The sequence below is a fragment of the Asterias rubens genome, chromosome 5 (assembly GCF_902459465.1).
Source record: "Asterias rubens chromosome 5, eAstRub1.3, whole genome shotgun sequence".
In the NCBI taxonomy this organism is placed as follows: Eukaryota; Metazoa; Echinodermata; class Asteroidea; order Forcipulatida; family Asteriidae; genus Asterias; species Asterias rubens.
The window spans coordinates 3,807,430-3,828,956 of NC_047066.1; the positions used below are offsets into that span (position 1 = coordinate 3,807,430).

The following is a 21,527-nucleotide window of genomic DNA, read 5'->3' on the forward strand; positions in this document are numbered from 1 at the left end:
ATTATATCAAATGGTTATGGGTACTAGCATTTTGGTGTATGACATTTGAATACACATTTTTAATCATATGAACATCTGCAAAAACAACCGCATAAACATCAAGTCTCTTTCTTCATAAATGAAGAGATAAAAAAACAGAATTTAGGGGGGTACCAGGGTTACCCCCTTCACATTCAGTATATGCATGGGTATCATCCACTAGAAGAAGCCTGGCTGGTAGAGCCGAATGCACCACCTCCCCAAGTTCCCAACTTTTAACGAAAAGCAACTGTGATTAAGTGCCTTTGCTCAAAGGCCCAACCGGGATTCGAACCCACACTTTGGTGATGGCAGTACCGGTTAACAAGACCAGTCAGCCATGACACACCACAAAATGAAAATACACCATGGAATATTTGAACCTATGACTCCTTGTGATGCCATGTTGCCAAGTTGACAAACAAAATGTTTTCTGCCTTAGTGCAGTAGGGTTGAAGTGGCTCCTTGTGCAGGCGACGTCACCCTGTGAGTAAAACAAAACAGACATGGCGCACATTTTCTCAGAACAATGAATGGGGTCGGGTCACCTAGTAAGTCTGCTGCCATACCGAAAAAGCTCACACTACAGGCAAAACATTTCAAAATGTTCTTTAACAATAATAGTACTGTGTGGCTTTGGTAACCGCATGACAGATATACCCAACTTCACAAAGCTGCTTTTATAAGCACATAGAGTAACACAGGGTGCGTTCGTTTAGCTTCCCTGGGTCGACGCCGGTGTGTGGCGTTTTTTTTCTTCCAGGACGAACGTGGGTAATTATCTGCACACGTTCGTCCTGGAAAAAAAAAAACGTCACACACCGGGGTCGACCCAGGGAAGCTAAACGAACGCACCCACAATTAAATGTATATGCTGACCCAAATCAGATTATCTTGTCACATGTACAATTATGACTGGTATCCTGCTCACCTTTGCTAAGCAGAAATTATTTTCTATAATAAGCAGCTCTATGAATTTAGGAATTGTAACTTGATCTCTCCAATTTGTCGGCAATAAACATACAGTACACAGATTGCCAAAAAAGTCATTAGATACAGGGATATGCCTATTCAGAATATTGTATAATGCCAGTCCGGGAGCCTCAACAATGCTACCACCAACAACATCGGTTAAATTCCAATTTCAGATCAGTTTTGTAGCTCTTAGACTCGTGTTAAACGAACTTTAGAATATCCCTGTACTTACTCCATGCTCTTGTGCAGCCCTTGTGTACACCAATCCACCAATCTTCTCTCACTCACACTGGCAAGAAGTGTTCAAAATACACACATGCTGACCACCTTTCAAGACTCACCAGCTCGCATATCACCCGTCTTGATATCTTGGAGGACCTCTCTGACCATTACTTAAGACCATTAGGTCTAAAAATGTTACAAACTTGGCTTGTTGTTCACACCACATGAAATTTCTGTTTGCATTGAGAAGGAAGCCATCTTGTATGTGTGTGTTTGTTTGTCAGTATTACATTTACTCACGTAAGGATGTGTCGTCTGCTTGCTCAGGTAATTTCGTCTGCTACAATAAGACGATTATTCGGCCCTTCTGATTGGTCATTCAGGTTACGTCATCATAACTAGCAAGCTGAAATTAAATGGGTCATCCGCTGTGTCGCAATATTATATAAAGATGTAATTTCTCACTCAAAAAGACTTATGCCTGAAGCCTTTTATTTAGCATCTGAAAGCACAGGTGTTTTTTCTTTCATTATTATCTTGCAACTTTGATAGCCAAATGAGTAAACATTTTCACAGATTTGTTAATTTATGTATATGTTGGGATACACCAAGTGAGAATACTAGTCATTACTAAGGGTCTCCAGTGCCTTCAGTGTTGAAATTGTGTCTTCACCTCCGTGTTTACCAACGGTTGCGTTCGTTAAGCTTCCCTGAGTCGACAGGTGCATGCCGTCACCACGAGAGGGCGAGTGTGATCGTTCGATTAGCTGTTGTCAGGGGCTCACCGGAGTGAGCACTGCGGGGTCGACCCAGGGAAGCTTATCGAACGCACTCCATAATTGTTTCAACTTCATGTTAATTAATTTGTTCCCCTCTCAATTCTCTCTTTCCATTCAGGTTCGTAATGACTGGGAGTTTGTTGCCATGGTAGTCGACCGCATCTTCCTGTGGATCTACGTCGCTGCTGTAGCCGTAGGGACCATGGTGATCATGCTATCCTCACCCATACTCTGGGAGCGGGAAGACACCCACCCGGAACAGCCGGATTGGGGTACCCCCAACGTCACTTGTTTCTATCTAGAAGACCTTCTTCCGAATAGCAATGAGACAACCATCAAGAGTAGTAATGAGTATAACTGTCCATCTCCTGTATAAGAATCTTGATGGGAAGCTAGACTTGATGACAAGTCGTTAGTCAGTGTCTGTTTGTCTGCTAGTGCTTTTACAAGCACCATGCCGTCCAAAACACAGCCTGACGTTCATGTAACAGTCACAGTGCGGTTTTAACATTTACGCAACGATCGTAGGTAGCGCGTGACGTGGTCCTGCTCTTGTGATTAACATTATTGGGATCGAGGAAGTGTGTACCGTCCCCGCAACTACACTGGGAACGATACACAGCGGCGGGCGGCGAATAAGACTGCACAACACTTACCGACTTGATTTCAAGACTAACGAGAAGTTACTTATGTAAGCAAAAATGAGTGGTATTTACCAAAGATGGGACATGCATAATCTCATCCCTTTATTTAATAAGATACATTTATTATAACATGTATAGTTCAACAAGTTAACAAGAGTTAAAGGCACTGGATACTATTGGTAATACAAACAAATTGTTTGCAAAAAACTTAAGTTAACAAGAGTTAAAGGCACTGGATACTATTGCCTGGTAACACAAACAAATTGTTTGCAAAAAACTTACTTGGTGGCGAGCAATGGAGAGCTACTGAAACAGTACCATAACTCATCGTTAGAAACGGCTCCCTCTGAAGTAACGTGTGTTTTAGGAAAGAGGTAATTTCACACTTCAATGGGCATTGAGTCAAAATGTGCACATTATTTGTTATTGTATGCATATGTATGGGAGACACCAATAGAGAATACTGGTTTTTGACAACTACCAAAGGTGTCCACTGCCTTTAAACTTTGGCCCTTCCGAAATCAAGGATTTGGAACTGAGAAGGGCTTGGGCTTATTATGCCCGTCAGTTGTTTGGACAATGTGCGTTTTCCCTTCCCAAGCCCATAAACACGCCGTGGTTTCGAAAATGCTATGTGGGTAAAAAGGAAGATGGCTGTTTTGTGAGATGAAAACCAGTGCCTAATTTCATAGAGCTGCGTAAGAAGAAAAGCAGACAAGCGCACCAAAATTGTGCTGAACTGAATAAGGTTACCATCCAAACTACCATGTGACAAGTACAATTTGTGAATGGTATCCAGCTAATTTCTGCTTAGCGGAAAATGCTTAAGCAATACTTCCTGCTTAAGCAGGTCTATGAAATTGGGCCCAGACATGCAAATAATAAAAACCTTCCAACGCCGGGTTCCAACTTCCCAGATTTATACAAAACAATGTGTGAATTTTTGTACCAAGTAAATTAAAATTAAACAAGGGCCCGGTGGCTAAATTGTGTAAAGAGTAAGCTAATGTTCATTTTAAATGTTATTAAGTTATTTAGGTTTATATAAAATATTTGAAATTATTATAACACTTACATAAACTGTCAAATTCTTCCGATAAGAGGCACAAATTCCTGTGAAATTGTGGTATTTACATGTACAGTACAATGTACATGCGGGCAAAACTATATTTTTAAAAATACATTTCTACGGCATTTGGAAATGGTATATTAAACATTAATATAATTATTGTTAGAACATACCGATAAAAATGTAATAAGGGTGCAACTTAAGCATGCACATGGTAAGTGGTTTAACATGATAGTAATAATTTATTGATAGTTATATAGGTACAGATCGTCCAAAAGGATGGCGAGTAAAAAACGTGTTTAGAAGCAATAAGCGTAAAGTAACGAGAGTTGTGATTGGTCACACCGAAATGGTCAACATCTGCGCAGGCGTGTAAGTTGGCCGTCGTAACTGTATGATGTCTCAAAATCTAACAAGTCAAGAAAATAATCCTAAGAGTGTGTAACTGTGTGTGCAAATGAAAGGAACATTACAGAATTTGTAAGGAAAAAAACTCGTTTAATATCACAGATTTATATAAAACTTACACGGTCTAATGATGAGTTGAAAACGTCCATCGAAATACTTCTGTCTGAAATGTCATATTTTTTTATCGATGTCATGCAAAATGTGTAATCAGTTTTTCACTATTTTCTCGTGACCCAGATGGCCGATTAACCCAAACTTCTACAGGTTTATCAGTTTATGTAGATGTATAATGGTGGATTGAATTAAGTGCTTACACTGCCAGCAACTGTTTTGTTAGCAAAAATCAATAGTGTAATGTTCCTTTAAACATGAACTGTGAGGGTAGAACAACTTACCCGAAAGCTTCCAGTAAAGTAAGCTTGACTTTCTCATCCTAACCAGTGGTTAGTTTTGATTCAGTGGTTAATGACCCAGTGCATGCATTAATGTGTTGAAAGGATGTATAGTTGTGACTATTAGCAATCTAACTTACTCCCTTTTTCGAAACCACGGCTTCGGCTCCAGATTCGGCTCTGGCTATAACTGTTAGCTTAGCCTTTAATCAAGGCGCACGCGGCGGCGGCGAACCCTAAATATCACGCACGAAAAAAGACCAGGGCGAGTGGAGAAACTATGCCGCTCGCGGTGGTCTTTTTTGTGTGTGATATCTGGGTCGTGCTTGACATCTGGGGTAGCAGCATGCGCCTTGAATAAAGGCTAGCTTTAGCTTGGCCCCGCGGTTGTTTTCAATCGCGCGTGCTTTGCGTACACGCTCAGGGCTTCAGACGAGAGAACGGAGCCTGAAGCAAAAGCCGTGGATTCGAAAAGGGCCATAGAGGGTGTGTTCCTTATTCCTCTGATAGATTGCAAATGACGTCATTTATCGCCATCTTTGATGAACGTGCACAGGCACGAGTGAAAGGCTATCATTGGCCGGGAGTTATCTTGTGCTCAGCGCGTACAAGCGTGCCTTTTTCCATTTATCTTCAAAATTGCGACCGATGACGCTAAAGCGTGTGTGTTTTCCTTTTCTGTAGATGGATTGAACATGACGTTGATCGTTGGCCACCATCTTTGATGCATGAAACGCGCATGAGTGAAAATGCTATCATTTGCTAAGAGTTGTCTTTTTGCCCAGCGCGTACAGGCAAGCGTGCATATTTCCATTGTTTATCATCAAATATGGCGGTTGATGACGCTTTGTGCAATCAATCTCTGCTCCAAGTGTCACATCGAACTGTCACAGTTTGTAGGAGTTGTTGTTGCTGTTGTTGTTGTTGTTGTTTTGTTTTTATGGTTAATGTTTGTTTGTTTGTTGTTGTTTTGAGAGTGAGATTGAAAAAGTTGGTTTGTTATTATTTCAATTAATGATAATGTTCGTGGGTCTCTGATAAATCTTGCAACAACCTAGACAATGGATGTGTGGTATGTTGAGTTGGTAATCCTTTTTGGTACAAGAAGTATTAGGCCTAGACACAGTTTGTGTGAAATTAAGATTTTAAACAAATAGCTGCTTCCAATGTATTTATGCAAATTTGTGTCTTTGTGTTTTTTTATGTATTCCATTGATGTGCGTTTTAGAAAGGTCATTTCAAGACTCACTAGGAAATCATTTACTCTGGCAGTTATTGGGAGCAAGAGGATAATAATAAATTTGTTTACAATAATATATACCTTGCAAGTTCATAATTAATTGTTGCGTCTTTATTGAAAACCAGGCCTCATAAAGGCTGCTTTTGGGGAAAGAATAATAAAAGATGTTAAAGGCAGTGGACACTATTGGTTATTACTCAAAATATTTATTAGCATAAACTTTTCTTGGGAACGAGTAATGTGAAGTGGTTGATAGTAGAAAACATTGTGAGAAACGGCTCCCTGTGAAGTAATGTATAGTTTTCGAGAAAGAAGTAATTTTCCACGAACTTGATTTCGAGACCTCAGATTTAGAAGTTTAGGTCTCGAAATCAAGCGTCTTAAAGCACACAACTTCGTCTGACAAGGGTGTTTTTTTTTCTTCCATTAAGCCCGGTTCATACTTCATGCGAATGCGAAGCGAATTTGACGTGAATTTGACGTCACAACTCTCCTTTGGCAGCGATATTCGCAATTGAGTAGAGCTGAGCTGCCCTGCTGCGAATTATACGATGCGAACTTGTGACGTCAACATTAAATTCGCATTCGAATTCGGGGGAGTATGAACCGGGCTTGGGTTCAAATTTTCACAGGTTTGTTATTTTAAGACTAGTTTTTGACAATTAACAATAGTGTCCAGTGTCTATTATTATTATTAAGGCAGTATGCAATGTTGAAGCTGATGCTGGCGAATGAACATTACTACCCGGGCCCTATTTCAATAAGGCTATAGGCATACAAACTTACTAAGCATAGAACAATTTTGCTTAGCAGAAACTGGTTACCTGCCAAAATTCCATTAGGTTTTTATTGCAACTGGTACCTTACTCATTTCTAGCTTAGCAAAAATAAATTGCACAGTGTTTTCGCATGCTTAACCCCCTGTACTGGTGAAATTGGGCCCCGGTCGCTGGACCATTTATTTCGTCACTTAAACCATCTCTGCTCCCTTGGGGTGTATACAGCCTGTGGTGCCAAGTGTGCAGCGCACCAATCACAAGTAACCGTCTCTACCCTACAGGTACCCGATTACTATACCCAAAATACTCCTGGCGGGAGAGAAGCAATTGAAGAACACATATTTTTCATTAGCAAAAGAAGGAAGGGAACAAATTTTTAACCAAATGTAGGTTAACAAGGCAATTGCCAATCTTTTTTATTAAAACAGGCTTAGATAATAATTTACAGGCAATATGAAAACAAATTAAAGTATTGTTTGTTAATATTAATATTTAAAAAAAAAACACACACAGGCTTCTCAAAAAGATTGAAGAATGTCATATAAATATTGTAACATATTAATTGATTTATTAATTAAGTAATAAAATGTTCAAAAGTTGTGGGAACAATAAAATTTTTGTTTGGCTTTTTCATTAATAATTTTTTTTGCGAATACAGACTTTAATTTTGTTTTCAAACATTGGGCAACATTTTCTACGGGCAGCCACTATTCTGTTTGGGCGTATGTGTGTTTTAACACATAGCGACGAAGGCTGCAAGGTGCTTAAAGACACTGGACACTATTGGTATTGTCATAGACTAGTCTTCACAGTTGGTGTTTCTCAACATATGCATAAAATAACAAACCTGTGAAAAATTGAGCTCAATCGGTCGTCGAACTTGCGAGGTATTAATGAAAGAAGAAGAAAAAAAAACACCCCTGTAGCACCATGGTCACACGAAGTTGTTTTCTTTCAGATGCTTGATTTTGAGACCTCAAACTCAAAATCTGAGGTCTTGAAATCGAATTCGTCGAAAACTACGTCACTTCAGAGGGAGCTGTTTCTCACAATGTTTTATATTATCAACCTCTCCCCATTACTCGTTATCCAAAAAGGTTTTATAATGATAATAATTTTGGGTAGTTACCAATAGTGTCCACTGCCTTTAAAGGGAAAAAAGACGGAAGTGATGGCGACAACTAGCTACAGATTTGAGAACAGGTGCGTCTTGATGAGGACCAAACAGATTGAGCGTTTTTAATGGGAACAAGAAGACCATTTCATATGCTATAGGCAGCAGTAGAAAAGCTCTCACCAGCTAGTTTGCGTGACGTGTTCACCACAAGGGAGGTTGCGTCATTATACCAATTCATTTAAGTTGTGCCTTTTACTTTTAAACAAAATAAACATAATTTAATTTAGTTTGGGTCTTTATATACACTTGTTTTGCCATTGTTATGCCAACCTTAAACAGCTACCTGAGCGGAATGTTTTCAACAGAAATGGTATTTTTACTTGTTTATAATGCACTTGTTCACCATTTTAATGTAATTTTGATATGTGTACACTTCTGAACTTTTCGTAAATATCGAGTAAAAAATCAGGCCCCTACCTAAAGGTTTTTTGAAAAACTAAAAACACTTCTGCCGTTGAAAGCGGGCGTCAAAGGACAATGCCGCTGACGTCATTTGTGGGAGTTTGCTTTGTTATACATCCACGCGGTTTTAGCTACTTATGACGTTTTTTTGTAGAGTGATTACGTAACGGGGCTTTTCGCAAATCTCGCAGAAAAGCTCTGGCATACAAAATGATTGTTTTTTTACACAATTGAAACCTATTTATAATCATATGACTCGACTTCCTTATTTATCGAAAACATTTTAAGTGGAATTCAGCAAAGTTCATGCACGACTTGACATTCTTCACGTAAGAAAAAAATCTCTCAAAAGCGAGCACCATAAGAGATTTAGAAAATAATAATATTCAATGAGGATTAGATTGGGAAGCTAAAACAAGTTTTTTATAAACTTAAATGAATATACAACTTTAATCGAACATCAACAACACTCAAAAACACCCAGGACAAAAATGACCCAGGTTTCAGGGTCCTGACTCGTTCTGGGCCAGGCTGATAAAATAAGATTTCCCCTCAAATGTTACCTCAGTTTAACCCATATCTGGGTCATTGTGACACAGATTGCGGGTCATTCCGACCAAGAAATGGGTGAGGCCCCACGGGATCCGAAATCCGGATAAATTCGGACGCAGGAGTTTTTCCCCGAGTGTGCGATGATTGTTTTCTTCCAATAAATATACACAAATTACATGATAGATTTACCCCCTAATAGTCATTAAGAAAGTGTTTGTTTAACACGAACTCTCATTTCGTTGTTTCGCTTGCATAATTAAACATGAATTTAACCAGTCTCGCGCGATTGGGGCGTTACCCTCCGAACCCCAACCCCCCCCCCACCCCACCCCCAGCCTCTGTTTTGTTGCACTGGTTAGAACGGGCGAAACAAAAGATGTCTTCACCGTCAATTATGACTAGAAACAAGTTGCGACCTAAACAAAAATGACACCCAGTAAATAATTTTCCTCAAAAATAGTATTTTTTTTATGAAGCCGGTCCGCTTTTATAAAAAAAAAAAAGGTCAAATAGACCCTGTCCAGCAGGCCATGAAACCGATAGGTCGTTCCTTCAATAGACACAATTGAACCGTAAAATAAAACATAGTACAGGCACCAGCCTAAGGCACCATCCAATACACCTTTACCTGGGTCTGCCACCATCTTGATCATGTTCCCTGTGTCCGTTATTAAGAGTAATGAACACTAATATTCATTGTGCAAAAGGAACCAGACTATTTTCACTTGCCTCGGTTTTTGATCACATGAGAGAAAATCAAGATGGCCGTACCATGATCAATGGGTGCGTTCGATTGGCTTTTTTTCTGGGTCGACCCGCGGTGCTCACCAGGGTGAGCCCATGACAAGAGCAAATACGAACGATCCCACTCGCCCTCTCGTGGTGACGTCATGCACCTGGACGTCATTCCAGGGGCTCACCTGGGTCAGCCCCAAGTTCCCTGCTTGTGGAGTAGGTCACTTGGGGTTGGCCCCAGGTGCATGACGTCACCACGAGAGGGTGAGTGATCGTTCGATTAGCTTGTCAGGGGCTTTGTATGTAATGGCGGGCGTATAGGCCCTTTTCGAATCCACGGATTTGGCTCTAAATTCGACTCAGGCTAGCTTGGCCCCGCGGTTGTTTTGACAAATTGCGCGTGCTTTTGGTAAGCGCCCAGGGCTTCAGACGAGCGGACGGAGCCTGAAGCCGAATCCAAAGTCGAAGCCGTGGTTTCGCAAAATGGCCGTAATTCACGAGCCTCGAAGTGTGACGTCAGATGTTCAGGCTAGTACCAGTCTGGACAGACCCTAGTTGCGTGTGACGTCAGTGCAAGGGGCTTCGGGATGGTGCAAGTTTGATACAGTTATTACATTTATAAAACACTATGGAAGCACCTGTACCCATTATCCACAATGGGCCCCAATAGACCTTTATCATGGTGCAGCCATCTTGAATATTTCCCTTTTATATTAATGTAACCAAACCGAGGCTGGAAGGAAAAAATAGTCTGGTTCCTATTGCAAAATGGTTATAAGCATTCAGTATTGTTATTCGATACAAGGAACAAGACTAAGATGGAGGCAGCGTGATAAAAGTCTATACCAAAGTAACTGGGAACCAAAACCCCTATGTTGAAACTGTAGGGATGACCTCAGAGGTAGGGACAGTGGGGAACAAGTCGTAGTAACCGGCACTTAGCAGAACAATAGGGTCTTCGTAGACTTCGCTCTTGTGAAGATCTGGGGATTCCCAGAAGATGGGAGCTTGAATGAAGAAACCAACGGTGCCGAAGGTAGCTGTGATGAGAAAGATCCATAGGAGAAGCTTGTCTATCACCAGACCAATGAACTTCCATTCTTCTTCTGACTATAGAATAAGAAGGAGAGATCAAAGGAAAAATGTACAGTTTTCATCAAGTTTGAAGGGTTTTGGGTACTCAAGTTTTTAAAAAGAAAATCAAGGAGCAAATGTTGTCAGGAGAGTCGCGTATATCACTTGTAAATTATAAAATAATGTTCGTCTGTAAGACAATTTTTTTTTCTTTTAGTGAAACTGTTACCAACTTCTCAAAAACTACAGCACCTCGGTTATTTATATTTTAAGGGAAGCTTTCTACTGTCACTATCTTTAAATCGTGTAGGTTTAATTTAAATCGTATTTTGTGTCGTACAAAAAGTACCCAATACCCTTTTAAGTTACAACAACATCTCTTAGTTCAAGGCACACGATATAAAGTCTTATAACGGTTGGTAAGACACTGTTCTAGAACTGCAAAGGTCATGGGTCCAAATCCCAGCCATGTCGAGTATACAGTTCTAACACACATCGGTGTATATTATGGGTAAAACCAAGACTAACATTCTTATAATATACTTACATCATCCACTTTGTCAACTTCCTCCAAGTTGTGCTGAATATACTGAAGACCCTCCAGTAGATCTCCCCATTCCTTCCTGATGGGTTTGTATTCATCGTATCTCTGCATGTCGTGGCCTCTCTCCCGGTACTCAATCTCCTCTCGTAGGGACGGTGACATCGTGGACGAGGACCCGGTCATCTTACCGTAGCCACGGGGCCCCTTACCGCGCTGCCCTGCCTCGTCTGCTGGTGTGTACACGAAGGACGAAGATGCGTTGCTACGGATCAATGCCCTCTCCATCTGCTTCTGCTTCTCCTTCGCCTTAAATTTTTAGACATACACAATGATTACAAGTTGGACATGGGCCGTCGAGGTTATACAAAAATATAATAACTGTCGTCTTGAGATGTGTAAAACTAGACCCTACCAACGATAAACATATTATTATATAATATAAAAAGGAGATTGCACTGAAACGCTATTAAAATCATAGACAAGAAAACATTGAAACAAAAGCAAATCGAGACTCTTGCTAAAACAACACCCACAAAACACCATCAAAACAGGAGGAATGGTCAACAATTTAAAAATCCATAGCCAAACAGGAATGGATTTAAAAACGTTCTAAAGCCAAAATAAAACTGGTACCAAAAGAACATCTTTTAAAACAATGAAGCAGGAACTTAACAATAAATGAACTAAACATACACTTATACTTTTTTTTTAATAACTCCAAAAGAGTCCTATAGGACTAGTCCTAAGTCGACCCTTGTTCTCTGACAAGTCTCTTGGGGCTTACCTTACGCTCCTCTGCGGCACCCGGACGATCCATCAGCAGCAGCCGGGGCAAGTAGTTCATGAAGACCAAGCGGGTAAACCGCCCCATGGTGTGGGTGTTGGTGTTCCGGAAGTGGACATTGATTGTCCAGACCGTGGCCACGATAGAGATGGATACAATGGACATCGTGAAGAGCATGTAGCGCGTAATGAGAGGCACCGTGGTGGAGGTCGGAGGGATGATGGACGGGATAAGGAGCAAGAACACAATCAAGGCGAGGAGAACTGAGATACAGAGCGTGATCTTCTCCTGAGCCGCTGACGGAAGATAGAATACTAAGACAGTCAATAGAGCGATAAGAATACACGGTAGCACCAGCGTGATGACGTAGAACAACGGGTTCCTATGCAGCACGAAAGTATACGTGACGTCTTGGTACACTTCAGTGCAGCACGGGTACTTAATGGCGTGTTTCTCGATGGGTGATTCCACGATGTCCCACTCACCGTTCGGCCGGTAGTTCTCTCTCTCAACACGGTGGCTCAATGGGTTTAGGTCCACCACGCTGCCGTCGTACGTCCAGGTACCAAACTTCATCTTGCAGCGCTGCTCGTCGAATGGAAAGAAGGAGATATCAATGCTGCAGGAACTTCTGAAGATAACAGGTGGATTCCATAGGACTGTACCGTCATATTTCACGGTGGCGCTGTTCACGACGTCAACTGCGTAGTTTCCCTCTGCACTGTTGGAAACAGAAGCACAAAATAGAATTGACAAAAAGGAGCATACTTTATATTTCAGAAGAATTGTTTTTAAAAGTGTTTCTTTTAGGCCTCATTAGGCAAAGAAGGGGAGATTGTAAAGCAAATCTTCTTGTAACCGGTAGAAGGGTGCAACGAAAGTGTGACCAGGAAAAAGAAAGGATCGTGAGTAATTACTTTCTTAAATCATCTGCTGCCACCTAGCGTCCTAATTAATGTTCCCATTTATGGGAGCCCGAAGCCAGAGCCGGAGCCGTGGTTTTCAAGCTGTCGTTTATAAAAACAAAGAACCCATGATTTGCAAAAGGAAGAGTGATCATGCTTACGTGTTATACAGAGCGATATCTGGTTTCCATATTTGGTCAACTGGAAGGTACATACGTGTCTGTCCATCGTAATCGTCTGGATTCCACGATAGTTTGTAATCATTCCACTTCTGCGTCCAAATCAACCAAGAAGATGTCATTTTTTAGTAAACAAAGAAAACCATTATTGTTCTGGGACTATATATCTAAGATAAACGAAATAAAAACAACTATGCTTGGGATCATGAAAGTTTGAAAAGCCCAATAATATTTCCGAAAAAAATTTGCAATTAATGTAGTAGGGCGCCCTCAAACAAAATATATCAAAGGGGTTGCCCATTGCCCATCCTGTGCGCCGTGCGTACATAAAGGTTTCGTTCTTCATATTTCAGCATCGTTTTACCTCTTCCTTAGCTAGGCCAATTTTACATGAGGCAACCAGTTCTTGGCAATCGCCAAGAAAAGAACGAATTCATATTTGAATGCTCACATAAAATTATTATTCTTTGGGATCGTAAGACATTGTTTAAAAAATAAAATCACTCATGGTACCAAAGCGGTCCTGTAACATGCACTGCAATAAGAGACTTTTGAGACGCTTGGTGGCAGCAGACTTACCAGGTAAAATCCATTGTTCTCGGTAATGTGCGCAGGCTCAGAACTACGTCAACAATGGAAATTTACCTGGTAAGTCTGCTGCCACCTAGCGTTCCAAAGTCTCCCATTGGTTTGCTCCAAGGTGCTTGTAAAAAGTGCCTCGTGTGACAACCTTTTTGAATAATGTTTGTTTTTGCATGTGTGCTTAGTTTTACTGAGAATGGGAAGATCACCAAAGCAACCAGACAAACTTTTCTGGAGGGTTGTTGGTGGACTTACTTGTTTCAGCCAGATACTGGTAATCATGATTTGGTTCTGCTCATCCTGTACACAAAAGAAAAATGTTTCGTTTTTAAACCATCAAAAACACATGGGGTCTAACAAATAGTCTTGTTTCGTTTCGTTTGGGTCGACGCCCAAGTCTTCAAAATAATACAGAGTCCTACAGCAAGTCTTGAACCAAATCTCAAGTCTCGCGAATTTCTGTTGGGGAAGTCTCAGGTTATAATATTGCGTTTACTCCCTCTAAAGTAACGATAGTTTTTGAGAAGGAGTTAATTGATCAAAACTGTAATTGAATCAAAGAAAAACTTCAGGCCTGAAAGCACACAAAAATGTTGCTATAAAGGTTTTTTTTCTTTAATTGTTTTCTTGCAACATCAATGACCAAATGAGTACAAATTTCCACAGATATTTTATGTGTGTATGTTGGGATACACCAAGTGCATGAACACACTGGGCTTTGACATTATTTTACCAAACGTGTCCGGGTGCCTTTCAATTATTGATGAAATTATTACTACCGAAGGTGTCCATCTAAAATTCTACTTACCACGTCTACGAGTTGGGAAAGAGTCAGTCCGATCCGTACATCCAGTACCTCCGACGTGTTCTCAACGGGTCTGATGAGCGGGTTGTAGGTCTCCATCAAAGTCTCATACAATTTCTGCGCCGTGTCGGAACCTTCACAACCTGCACAAATAGAACAGCGACTTATAGTTATATAGCCCAGTTATAGTTATCAACCCCTAGTTATAGTTATAGTAACGGTTCTGATGAGCTGGTTGTAGTTCTGCATCAAAGTGTCATACAGTTTCTGAGCCGTTTTCGGACCTTCACAACCTGCAGAAATAGAACAGCGACTTACAGTTATATAGCTTATATATTTATAGTTATCAACTCCTAGTTATGTAGTTGTAGGAAACGGGTCGGATGAGCGGGTTTTAGTTACGTATCAAAGTTTTATACAGTTTCTAAACCGTTTCGGAACCTTCACAACCTGCACAAATAGAACAGCGGCTTATACATGTAGTTATATAACCTAGTTATAGTTATCAACCCCTAGTTATAGTTATAGTTATATTAACGGGTCTGATGGGCGGGTTGTGGTTCTGAATCAAAGTGTCATACAGTTTCTTAGCCGTGTCGGAACCTTCACAACCGGCAAACATAGAACAGCGGTTTATGGTTATATAGCCTAGTTATAGTTATTAACCCCTAGTTATAGTGAAAATGTCTGGTGAGCGGGTTGTAGTTCTGCATCAAGGTGTCGTACAGTTTTTGAGCCGTTTGTGGAACCTATACAGCCTGCACGGGCAAATATTGACTCGTGGGACGTTGCCTGCTTCATGGTGGATAGACAGTCAATTAATATTTGGGGAACATCTGTGCGTCCTAAGCACTGCTTTATCAAACATTATATTTGATTTTTCTTTAAATTTTCTTTAAATGTAGGTAGTGTAAGCATAGTTCTTGTGAAATGCATTGCTCCAGCCCCATCTTTAACGGTGTGACGACCAATGCTCAATTTCAGAGAGAACTTCTTAAAGGCACTGCAGCCGATTTCACGAAACTCTAGGATTAATCATAATCTCGAGTTAGGACGAGTAACCCGTCCTAACTTAGGATGGGTTCAATGCGTCCTATACGTATTTGGATACAGAACTGAACCCGTCCTAAGTCCTAAGATTAATCCTAAGTTTAGAAGAGTTTGGTGAAATCGACGGCTGGACACTATTGGTAATTGTCAAGGACCAGTATTCTCACTGGTATTATATCAACATAAAATAAAAAATTCTGTGAGAATTCATACCCAATTGGTCTTCGAATCCAATGTAAAGGACAATGCAAAAATAAATGCTCAGCCGCGTGTGATAAATGATAATGCAATATTACTTAACAAAAACAATTGCTGTTTTATAATTAAAGCAAATTGGAAGGACCTTGACTGCCCGTTAGAATTCATGCCATGTGCATTTGTGATGTTATGGTAAGCTGAGCTATGACGTAGGCATTGTTATATTATTGTCAACGTAAAGAGTGGTAGTGCAATTTATACTGCGTGTTAGAAATCGATAGGTAATAATAATTTTGCAATCTTAAGTCGGTGTTCCGTCGGACAAACAACATATACTATGACAGAAGGACTGTCATAATATGGTGGCTGTGCTATAAGCCTTCTTGAGATATGGTGGCCACTAAAGGAGTGCACTGTGTACCCAAACCTATTACAGTGTTGTAGTATTGTGTCCGTAATCCTCAAGATGGCTTATTGTGACTATAGGCACCATACAAATGTGTGTTACTTTGCCCAGTTGCACATCCATGCAACACCATACCGCTGTGCTTCAATGGGTGCGTTCGTTTAGCTTCCCCGGGTCGACCCCGGTGTGTGGCGGGTTTTTTCCAGGACGAACGTGTGCAGATAATTACCCACGTTCGTCCTGGAAAAAAAAACTCGCCACACACCGGGGTCGACCCAGGGAAGCTAAACGAACGTACCCATAGATCAGTTTGGTATGTCATGGGTTTGGGGTTCAAAACCCAATGAGGACCATTTTTGTTTCTCTTTATGGTGGTTAGGCACCATACTAAATCACATTATTGTGTTTGTTACTTTGCCCAGTTGCGCATCCCTGAAACACCAACAGAAAAATGAGGTTCTTGGGGAGAACATAATGGGTTATAACGTTGAGCCTAGTGGCTCTTGTTAGAGCACCTGCCCGGAGTATCAGGGTCTTGGGTTCAAATCCCAATGAAGACCATTTGATTTTTCTCTCATCCCAGACAGAAGGACTGTGAGACACCTTACGAATAGTTTCAATATAAATGGCTAAGAACTGATGTTATTTTAATAATAATATTTTCGAATTTATCATCAGCTGTAAAGGCCTCTTACAGAATTCAAAATTCCATTGACCGGCAGTTATTACAACTAGCTTGACCAGTTCTCGAACAAACAGGGATAAATATTTGCAAATGATTTTGTCTCGATATCAAGTTTTCAGATTACAACTAATGTTAACAATTTGGTTTTAGAGATGATTACCAAAAACTTTACCAAAATCCTACATGAATCGTCATTAGACACGTGGACATAAATTCAAGTAATTATGTAATCAACTGCTGGCAGGAGAATTTTGCCTTCAAGCCACTCGGAAAAAAAAATTGCTCTTTATAATATGCAGAACCCAATTTCGTAGAGCTGCTAAAAGGAACACGTTGACTTGGATCGGTCGAGTTGGTCTTTGAAAAGCGTTTGTAACCGTTTGTTATAAAATGCATATGGGTAGCAGATGTAAAAGTAGAATACAATAATCCACACAAACATGCCTCGAAAATGCACGGTTTTCTATTTTACCTCGTCGACTAAAACACGGTCGGCTATTTATGGGAGTCAAATTGCCGACCGTGTTAGTTCGCAGAGTAAAAGGAAACCACTGTCTCGAGGCAAAATTGTGTGGATCATTGTATTCTACTTTTAAAACATCTTTCTACCCATATGTATTTTGTAACAAACGGTTACAAACGCTTTTTATAGACCAACTCGTCCGATCCAAGGCAACGTACTCCTTTAAACGCAACAAAATTCTACTTTATAGCAAAATAGCATTTGTCATGTACAATAATGTGACTTGTATCCCGTTTATCTTTGCTTGGCAGAGAATACAGCAGCTCTATGATATTGGGCCCAACTCATGTTCGTCCTCGCACAGTTACAACTAATTTACCCCTCCTCACAGCTTCCCCTTCCTCCCTCCCACTTATTTTGTTCCCATCTTTTAAGATAGTTCACTCGATAGAAAACTTGATCAAATGAAACTCTCATCGTTGTTTCAAGAGCCTCCATTGTTTGAATCTTCCATACCCTCCATTCCCTAGATTAACCAGAGGCGACCATTGCGTAATCATATACATGGGGTGTACCAATGGTGCAACGATAACATTAAAAACAAAATTTGGCAGTCATTTGTTCCCCACATCGACCCGACACGAGGCCCAATTCCATAGAGCTGCTTTAGCACAAGTAAAGTAGCTAAGCACAACAATAATAATGCCTACCGGAATAAGGTTTCCAGCCAAACGTACAACTTTGTGGCTGGTATTCTGCTTATTTCTGCTCAGCAGACAATTGCTAAGCAATATTTCCACCTTTTTTAAGCAGCTCTATAAAATTGGGCCCATGTCATTTATGAACAGACTTTACTCGACCTTCTACAATATGCACATTACACACCCCTGAGCATCATCCCTTAGGCATGCCTCTCTATCAATACACCGAAATCGATCGCTGTGGTTGCGAGTCGAAAGAGGAAGAAGACAAAGTCACATACATTTCCATGTGTAACTATTTCTGATTTGTGTGTGTCTGCATACAAATGTTTAAGTCTGAACTTTTAGGCAGTGGACACTATACTCAAAATAATTGTTAGTTGACAACGAGTAATGGGGAGAGGTTGATAATATAATACATTGTGAGAAACGGCTCCCTCTGAAGTGACGTAGTTTTCGAGAAAGAAGTAATTTTCAACGAATTTGACTTTGAGACTTCAGAATTAGATTTTGAGGTCTCGAAATCAAGCATCTGAAAGCACACGACTCTGTGTAACCAGAATGTGTTTTTCTTCGTCGTGACAAGGGTGATTTTTCTCTCATTATTATCTCGCAACTTCGACGACCACATGAGCTCAAGATTTTATGCATATGTTGAAATACACCAAGTGAGAAGACTGGTCTTTGGCAATTACCAATAGTGTCCACTGCCTTTAATTAAATCTGAATGAGTTATATGTATCTCAATGCACTCATATTCTGTGTGAAGAGAGCCACGTCGATATCCCCATTATTATAGGTTAAAAGTTTTTTACCTTCCGCCAAGATAGTAGTTGACAAGCAGAATACTTCTTTTAAGAACTGAGGAGTCCCCCGACAATCCGAAAGTCTACTCCGCGGTAGTAGAATAAATCAAGAACAGTTTTCAAAAGAACATAATCTGCCTATGCCAAGTAGACTACACCCCAAACATATTGATACCTCACTTTGCAAAGCCTGAAACCTCAAAGGTTAAAGATTGTCATGGGAGGGGATAAAATGGCGTACCACAAGATGAGACGACTTAAAGACATTGGACACAACAGAAAAAAAAGTTCACACATTTGCAAATAACTTACAGGGTTTACAGAAGGTAATGGTGAAAGACTAGTCTTGACACTTTATTCCCATGCTTTACGTTTTGAGAAAACATTAAAACCAATATCAATTCTCGATATCGAGAATTACGGATTTATTTTAAACGGCGAAACGTGCGGAAACAAGTGTGGTTTTTCCCAGTTATTTTCTCCCGACTCCGATGACCGATTGAGCTTAAATTTTCACAGGTTTGTTATTTTATATATAAGTTGTGATACACGAAGAGTGGGCCTTGGATACTACTGTTTACCGAAAGTGTCCAATGACCACTAAACAGTGTTTACCGTCCCATCTTTGACTGCATCCACCTTTGATGTATCAGTGCTGAACACACAACAGTGAAACCATAATCTGGTTTAAATGCCATTAGAAGTCACTCTATCGACGGGCATTTTCATTTTACAGGAGAGGTTAAGTTCAACTGAACGATCTTCAACCGAACATACTGTCTGTACTGTGGCGTTGGGATTCCACGTGCTCTCTGTGTCGGCAAGCAAAGAATCGAATTACTACCTAAATTGCTGTAAACTGTTTCAATTATGCAGTATAATTATTACCAAGAAAAATAAATTATGTTTTAGGCGCCTATAGAACCTTAAGGTGTGTTTAATTTCAAATGAACCGTACGATAATGCTTTCTGCACGTGCTGAGTTTCGTCATATCATTATCTGATCTTTATGTTTTGGATTTTTATTTTGGTTAATCCAGTTTTATAATCATTGCATGTTAACATTGCTTAGCACACGTATATATCTTGCTGAGCAAAAACCATTAAACCATTTACCAAGTCCTACTAAAGACAGTGGACACTATTGGTAATTACTGAAAAATAATGATTAGCATAACGTTACTTGGTAATGAGTAATGGGGAGAGGTTGATGGTATAAAACATTGTGAGAAACGGCTCCCACTGAAGTGACATAGTTTCCGAGAAAGAAGTATTTTTCCACGAATTTGATTTCGAGACCTCAAGTTTAGAATTTGAGGTCTCGAAATCAACCATCTAAACGCACACAACTCGGTGTGACTAGGGTGTTTTCTTCTTTCATTATTATCTCGCAACTTTGATGACCAATTGAGCTCAAATTTTCACTGGTTTGTTATTTTATGCATATGTTGAGATACACCAACCGTGAAGGCTAGTCGTTGACAATTACCAATAGTGTCCACTGCTTTTAAATGTGACAACATATACAAATTATCAAAACAAATAATTTAAGTAATCGTCTCATCTTTGGTTTATCAATCCGTGGGTTACATAATCATGCTCCATTTTCTACCGACATTATTTCGGCGGGATCGAGGAATATCATGTTTTAGGTTAGTTTCTTTGGCGCATATCATACAGGTTTCTCTTGGTAAATCTTAACTCTGGCATTTGGTCTACAATAATCTCTCCCGTCTTTAAAGACACTGGGCATTTTTGTTAATTGTCAAATACCAGTATTCCCACTTGGTGCATCCCAACATAATATGCATGAAATAATTTAGGCTCTTGGCCATTGAAGTCGCAAGAGAATAATGAAAGAAACAACACCCTTGCTGCATTACTTTGTGTGCTTTCAAAGAAGTATTTTATTATTTGAGTTAAGAAATTCACCTTTTCTCACAAACTACAATACTTCAGAGGAAGCCGTTTCTCACAATGTTTCGTACCATCAACAGCTCTCCATTGCTCGTTACCAAGTAAGTTTTTTACGCTAACAATTATTTTGAGTCTTAGATACCAGAAGTGTCCAGTGCCTTTAAACTCTGGATGAGCGTAAACAAATTACTGGTTGCAACAGACGAGCAATAGTGTTTACCCATTCAATTAACCAAGAGTCCGTACATTCATATTGACATTTTACATCCAATGTAGTTTGTCTTTCCAATTAAGAGAGAACCCATTTGCTAATGTACTCTCCAACAACAACATCATTATGGAAATAAAAAAGATGGCTTCTCTTTTATAATTCGATAATTTCCTACCTGTGAGCAGTCCGCATCCGGTCCATGTCACCACTAAAACCACCACGCCCGAGACCCAGCCTCTCGCAACCGGAGTCCTCATCCTTAGAACTCCTCCAGCGAATCCAAAACTTGACTTTCTGCTCTTTTAATATCTCTTTCTGAAACCCCTTTTGGAGGTAGAAGAATCCAAAAACAGCGGTTGTCCCTGAGCGAAGATGGTTAGTACGCTCGCCGTAATCTTCAACCAAGTCGGTGGTTTATGTTTTTGTTGTATGTCGTTGTATGATAAACAGTCGCCCAAGGCCCGGCATACCGTTACACACAGTAACATGAGTTATGACGCTGAAGTTATTGTTTTCCTATTCAATAACGCCTTATTTGTTCGGCGAGGCAGTAGTGGTTGTAGTATACACCAACGGTTGGTATCCCTGCATAATCGATAACGGTCCCCTATGACACTGTTGCCGTTTTGAATGCAGTAGCACTCGACGTCCCCTTAAGCAGCCAACATTGTTTATTATAGTCTCATTGATAGGTGGAGGGGACGGACAATGGATAGATTAAAGAAGGGATTGGGAAAGTGGGAAAGTGGGAAAGTGATGGGAAAGGGCCTTGATGGGGGTATGTCACTACCTGTGTAGAGGATAAAGCAATCCCTCATCCCTCAC

General features: G+C 40.3%; 2 protein-coding genes across 2 annotated transcripts in view; one reads left to right on the forward strand and one right to left on the reverse strand.

Annotated features, from left to right (window-relative positions):
- Positions 1 to 2,866, forward strand: part of LOC117290373 (neuronal acetylcholine receptor subunit alpha-3-like) — a 52,247-nt gene extending 49,381 nt beyond the window's left edge. Inside the window, exon 6 of the mRNA XM_033771734.1 lies at positions 2,113 to 2,866. Within this exon, the coding sequence (XP_033627625.1) occupies positions 2,113 to 2,370 (258 nt within the window). The 3' untranslated portion in view covers positions 2,371 to 2,866. The remainder of the gene's footprint in view (positions 1 to 2,112) is intronic.
- A 6,846-nt stretch (positions 2,867 to 9,712) lies between these two features.
- Positions 9,713 to 21,081, reverse strand: LOC117290712 (neuronal acetylcholine receptor subunit alpha-3-like). Its single transcript, XM_033772247.1, has 7 exons — positions 20,878 to 21,081; positions 14,269 to 14,408; positions 13,716 to 13,760; positions 12,861 to 12,970; positions 11,795 to 12,515; positions 11,014 to 11,316; positions 9,713 to 10,502 (listed from the first exon to the last, which is right to left on the reverse strand). The coding sequence occupies exons 1-7, from the start codon at positions 20,957 to 20,959 to the stop codon at positions 10,263 to 10,265; spliced, it is 1,641 nt and encodes a 546-aa protein (XP_033628138.1). The 5' UTR covers positions 20,960 to 21,081; the 3' UTR covers positions 9,713 to 10,262.
- Between the last annotated feature and the right edge of the window lie 446 nt (positions 21,082 to 21,527).

What these genes read in the sequence shown, in the direction of transcription:
- LOC117290712 (XM_033772247.1), bottom strand. Translation starts at nt 20,959, where the DNA reads ATGAGGACTCCGGTTGCGAGAGGCTGGGTCTCGGGCGTGGTGGTTTTA. An exon ending in CGGATGCGGACTGCTCACAG is followed by an intron (nt 14,409 to 20,877) that starts GTAGGAAATTAT and finishes CTATTTGTGCAG; the next exon opens with GTTGTGAAGGTTCCGACACG. An exon ending in GTGCCGCAGAGGAGCGTAAG is followed by an intron (nt 11,317 to 11,794) that starts GTAAGCCCCAAG and finishes TAAAAATTTAAG; the next exon opens with GCGAAGGAGAAGCAGAAGCA.